Consider the following 4955-nt stretch of genomic DNA (forward strand, 5'->3'; position numbering starts at 1 on the left):
ATATGGTAAGAGCCTGTTTCAAAATAAAAAAATAAAAAGGGCTGGAGGAGCCGGGCATGGTGGTGCACATTTGTAATCCCAGCATTTGGTAGGCTGAGACTGGAGGATTGAGGTTCTCGGCCAGCCTCAGCACTTAGGCCCTTTGCAACTTGGTGAGACCCTGTTTCAAAATGAAGAATAAGCCGGGCGTGGTGGGGCATGCTTGTAATCCCAGCACTTGGGAGGCTGAGACAGGAGGATTGCATAGGTTCAAAGCCAGCCTCAGCTACTTAGTGAGGCTCTCAGCAACTTAGTGAGACCCTGTTTCCAAATAAAGTATAAAATAGGTCTGGGAGTATACCCCAAAGGTAGAAAGCCCCTGGGTTCCACCCCCAGTACCATTGAAAGAAAGAAAGAAAGAAAGAAAGAGGAAGGAAGGAAGGAAAGAAAGAAAGAAAGAAAGAAAGAAAGAAAGAAAGAAAGAAAGAAAGGAAGGGGGCTGAAGGTGTAGCTTGGAGGTTGAATGCCCCTGGGTTCCATCCCTAGATCCTAAAAAAAAAAAAAGTGATAGACTGTATGGTAACTTCTTTAGTCGAGCTGAAGATTGAACCCAGGAGCATTCTACCTCTGAACCACAAACGCAACACATTTTATTTTTTATTTGGAAGCGGAGTAAGTTGATGGAGCCTCACTAAGTTGCTGAGACTGGCCTTGAACCTGAGACCCTCCTGTCTCAGCCTCCCAAGTACTGGGATGACAGGCAGCACCACCACTCTTGGCTCCCTAGGACACTTATAAATTAACATTTGACCTGCACGCTCCCATCCCGGAGCCCAACAACCCCAGATGAACTCCTGTCATAGGATCAAAATCAGAAAAGCAAGCGCCGGGCCCGGTGCCCGGGCCTCCCACCCCACGTGGCCAGACCCGGTCAGCGGCTTTCATCTGCTTCAGCCTTGCTGACCGCACTACACACCTCAGAAAGCACAGAAGGAAAGCACAAGGTTTATTCTCACAGGCACAGCGGCCCCGCGGGAAGGGCACGGACACGTGGCCCCGGCTCGCTCTCCCCACCGCCCCTTCCCGAGCCCGGGGGCTGTCCAGGCTCCCTTCACACAAAGTTCTGAGCGATGGCCAGCACCTTGGAGTACTCGCCTTCCCTCTTGCGGAGGCTGCTGGGAATGGGCACTTTGATGCGGGTCCCCACCGGGTTCCCGTTGTCCTCAATGAGGACCACGTTGTTGGAGTCGAAGCGGGGGGTCATCCGGGGGCCAGGCATGCGATGCCCCACAATGAGCGCCTTCTTCTTCTGTCCCTTGATGGCCAGCAGTATCCGGTCGCCCACCTTGCCCACCCCGTTCTTGTTATAGACGTGAATGCACCGAGGCGGGCGGTGGTACGGGGTGTTCCCCAGGGGGCTGTTGTCCACCACACGCACCCGCGTCATCTTCTGAATCGCACCGAGGCTCCCGGTGGTGCTGCGGGGAGAGAAAAAGCAGTCTGTGACCCAGGTCTGTCCGGGACAAGTTTGCCCGGGACCCCTGAGAGAGCAAGAGAATGCATGCTGAACGCACACGCTGAGCTCAACCCAGAGCCTCTGCGGAAAGGCAGGGCCTTGCAAAGACCTTTCCGTACCCCAGGCTCCGTATAAGGCCGAGCTTCTGCTGTTGCGTCAGGATCCTGATTTGAATGGGTTTCATTTATTTAATTTTTTATTTTTGCGGTACTGAGGATAGAACCCAGGGACATTCTACCTCCGAGCTACATCTCCAGTCTTATTTTTTTATTCTTCATTTTGAAACAGGGTCTCATCAAGTTGCAGAGGGCCTCACTAAGTGGCTGAGGCTGACCACAAACCTGGATCTTCCTGTCTCAGCCTCCCAAATGCTGGGATTACAAGCGTGCGCCAAAATGCCAGGCTATTCTTTATTTTGATACAGGGTCTCACTAAGTAGCTGAGGCTGGGTTCGAACCTGCGATCCTCCTGTCTTAGTCTCCTGAGAACTGGGACTACAAGCATGCACCACCATGCCCAGCTTGGATGGGTTTGAGAGAGCCCAATTTTTATGTTACAATATACTTCGGGGAAGCCTTAACTCAAATGCCTCTAAGGATGTAAAGAATCCTTTACAGGCCAGGCCTCAGCCCCTGTCTATCCTGTAAAACCTGCTTCCCCAGACAGGCTCTTTCCCAAGTGTCCTCATCTGCACGCAGAGAGCGGGGAAGCAGGTGTGTGAGCAGGCTTGCTCATGAGGCCTGGACACAGCACAGCAGACACTGGAAACAAGGCGACAATCTTCTGCTAGACCACTGGAGTTTGGCCTGGTGTCGCATGCCTGTGATTCCTGTACTTGAGAGGCTGAGACAGAGGATTGCAGGTTCAAGGCCAGCCTCAGCAAATTAGCAAGACCCTTAGCAATTCCGTCAAACCCTCAACGACAGCAAGAGCCTGTTTCAAAAAAAAAAAAAATAAGCCGGGTGTGGTGGCGCATGCTTGTAATCCCTGCAGAGGCAGAGAGAGGAGGATCGTGCAGGTTCAAAGCCAGCCGTGCTGGCTTAAGAGACCCTGTTTCCAAATAAAAAATTATAAAATAGGTCTGGGAGTGTAGCCCGGAGGTAGAAGGGTTTCCAGGAACCCCAGTACCACCAAAAAATAAAAATAAAAATAAATAAAAAGGGCTGGGGGTGTAGCTCAGAGGTAGAATGCCCTGGGTTTTTTTTTTAAGTACCTGCTAAAAGCAGAGACAGTACTCGTGGGCAGTGTGAGCACGGTAGGACCCCCATTTTCCTGGTGCACCACCTAGCTGCTGGTGGTGATCTCAGGACCTCTCCCTCCCTGTACCACGCTGGGCGGTGGCACCCATTCCCACTGCTGCCAACTGCGGAACCCTCCCACGTCCCTTCTTTTACTGGTTCTCCAGTTCCACTCTCGGCGCTCCCTACATGTCCTCCAGACACGCCAGCTGACCTCGCAGCCCCCGCAGGCTCTCCTGCCACCAACATAGGCAGCAGCCCGTCTCCCTGCCGACCTGCTAAGCCCCCTCTCTACACTGGCTGTGGCGCCAACGTCCCCGCTGCTTACCACACACCCCACTCTGAGCCCAAGAGCTCTCTTTTATGTGTGTGTGTGACTGGAGATGGAACCCGGGGACGTTCTACCTCTAAGCTACACTCCCAACCCTATTTCATTCTAGTTATTTATTTTATATTGCAGTACTGGGGATGGAACCCAGGGGTATTCTACCTCCAAGCTACATACACCCCAGCCCTATCTTTTAATCTTTATTTTGAAACAGGGTCTCACTGAATTGCAAAGGGCCTCACTAAGTAGTAGCTGAGGCTGGCCATGAACCGCGATCCTCTGGTCTCAGCCTCCCAAGTGCTAGAATTACAAGCGTGCACCACCACGCCTGGCTTATTATTATTATTATTATTATTATTATTATTATTTTAATTTTGGAGCAGGGTCTCACTAAGTTGTAGAGGGCTGTGCTAAGTTACTGAGACTGATCTTGAACCTGTGACCCTCCTGTTCAGTCAGCCTCCCAAGTACTGGGATTACAGGCATGCGCCGCCGCACCTGGCTGACCGACGCTCTTTGGAATGTAAAGCAGACCCTCCCTGGCTAGAACCGCTCACTGGTTACCACTGACCGCAGCCTGGCCCAGCGCACCTGCCTTCTGGAGCCACACAACCTACACTCCCACGCCCGCACTGCCCCGGGGGCCTGGACGGGGCGTGAGCCCACCCTCCCGAGAGGGCTGCCTCCCCCATGGCAGCTCCAGCCTCAGCCTTCCAAAGCGCCTGGTAGATCTCCACCGCTCATGACAGTCTTTCAAGTTGCTTCGGCAGCCACTTGCGAGCTCTCTGATGACAGGAAGCAAATGTTACTTGGGTCTGCATGACCTGCCCTCTGGGGGCTTGAGCGCTCAGCGTGCCCGTGGCAGGAGGTGCTGAAGGTCCTCACTTAGTGTCTGAGAGAGGGGAGGAGGGTCGAGCTTCTACCACACTTGAGTTTCTTCTCTTCTTTTGTGGCATGGAACCCAGGAGCACGCTGCCTCTGAGCTAGACCCCAGCCCTATTTTTTTTTTTTTTTTGAAAACAAGGTCTCACTAAGTTGCAGAGGGCCTCACTCAGTTGCCGGGGCTGGCTGGGAACCTTCGATCCTCTGGTCTCAGCCTCCCAAGTACTGGGATTACGGGCGTGCATCACCACACCCAGCTCTGCTCCTTATAGAGAGGTTCTAATGCCCCAGGGGAGTGATAGATCAGGAACGTCAGATCCACTACAAGAATCTAGCAGGAACTGAAAATTAACAGCTTCTGCCATATGCCGGTCCCTCTTACACCTCCTCCCTTATCCCCTGCCCTCCCCCATCCTGGCCAAATCCCAGCTCAGCCTGATTCCTTCAGCCTTCTCTGACCCATGGCACTCCCTTCTGAAGGCCGCACCGTCCAGCTGGCGGGGCTCAGAGGCCTGGCTCTGAGAACGTAACGTGAGACGTTACCTGAAGCAGCGTTTGCCCAGCGCGCTGCTTACGTGGGTGAAGGGGCCCCAGAGCCCACTGAGGCCAGCCATGGGAGTCCCGAGACGGTGAATCCTGTGGGAAAAGGGGGAGAAAGAGGTTGCTGTCTAGGCCAGAGCCCCTGCTCAGAGCCAGCTTTCTTGGGGACTTGCGTGGGAGGTGCACGTCTCGCTCAAGACCATAGTCACTAAATACAAATCTGGGTGGCACGCAGATGATTAGAAGGAACTCGGGCTCCAATTCTGCCGATTCACGCTGACTCTGGGGCCAGTGGACGCCCTGCAGCAGCTCTGCCATGGGCAGAGTCACAGTCAGCGCGCAGAGGGGGCCTCTGCTGTCCCCTCGATGGGCAGAGTCAGTCAGAGAGGGCCTCTGCTGTCCCCTCGATGGGCAGAGTCAGTCAGAGAGGGCCTCTGCTGTCCCCTCGATGGGCAGAGTCAGTCAGAGAGGG

The 4955-nt window shown here is 53.9% G+C and overlaps 1 protein-coding gene across 1 annotated transcript; it reads right to left on the reverse strand.

Moving 5' to 3' along the window:
- Positions 1 to 1090: 1090 nt before the first annotated feature.
- MRPL14 (mitochondrial ribosomal protein L14) lies at positions 1091 to 4574 on the reverse strand (the record flags this gene model as incomplete). The annotated part of the gene is made up of 2 exons (XM_080699842.1): positions 4487 to 4574; positions 1091 to 1457 (listed from the first exon to the last, which is right to left on the reverse strand). The coding sequence occupies exons 1-2, from the start codon at positions 4555 to 4557 to the stop codon at positions 1091 to 1093; spliced, it is 438 nt and encodes a 145-aa protein (XP_080555968.1). The 5' UTR covers positions 4558 to 4574.
- Between the last annotated feature and the right edge of the window lie 381 nt (positions 4575 to 4955).

This window comes from Muscardinus avellanarius (assembly GCF_963383645.1).
Source record: "Muscardinus avellanarius genome assembly, chromosome: 8".
Taxonomy (NCBI): Eukaryota; Metazoa; Chordata; class Mammalia; order Rodentia; family Gliridae; genus Muscardinus; species Muscardinus avellanarius.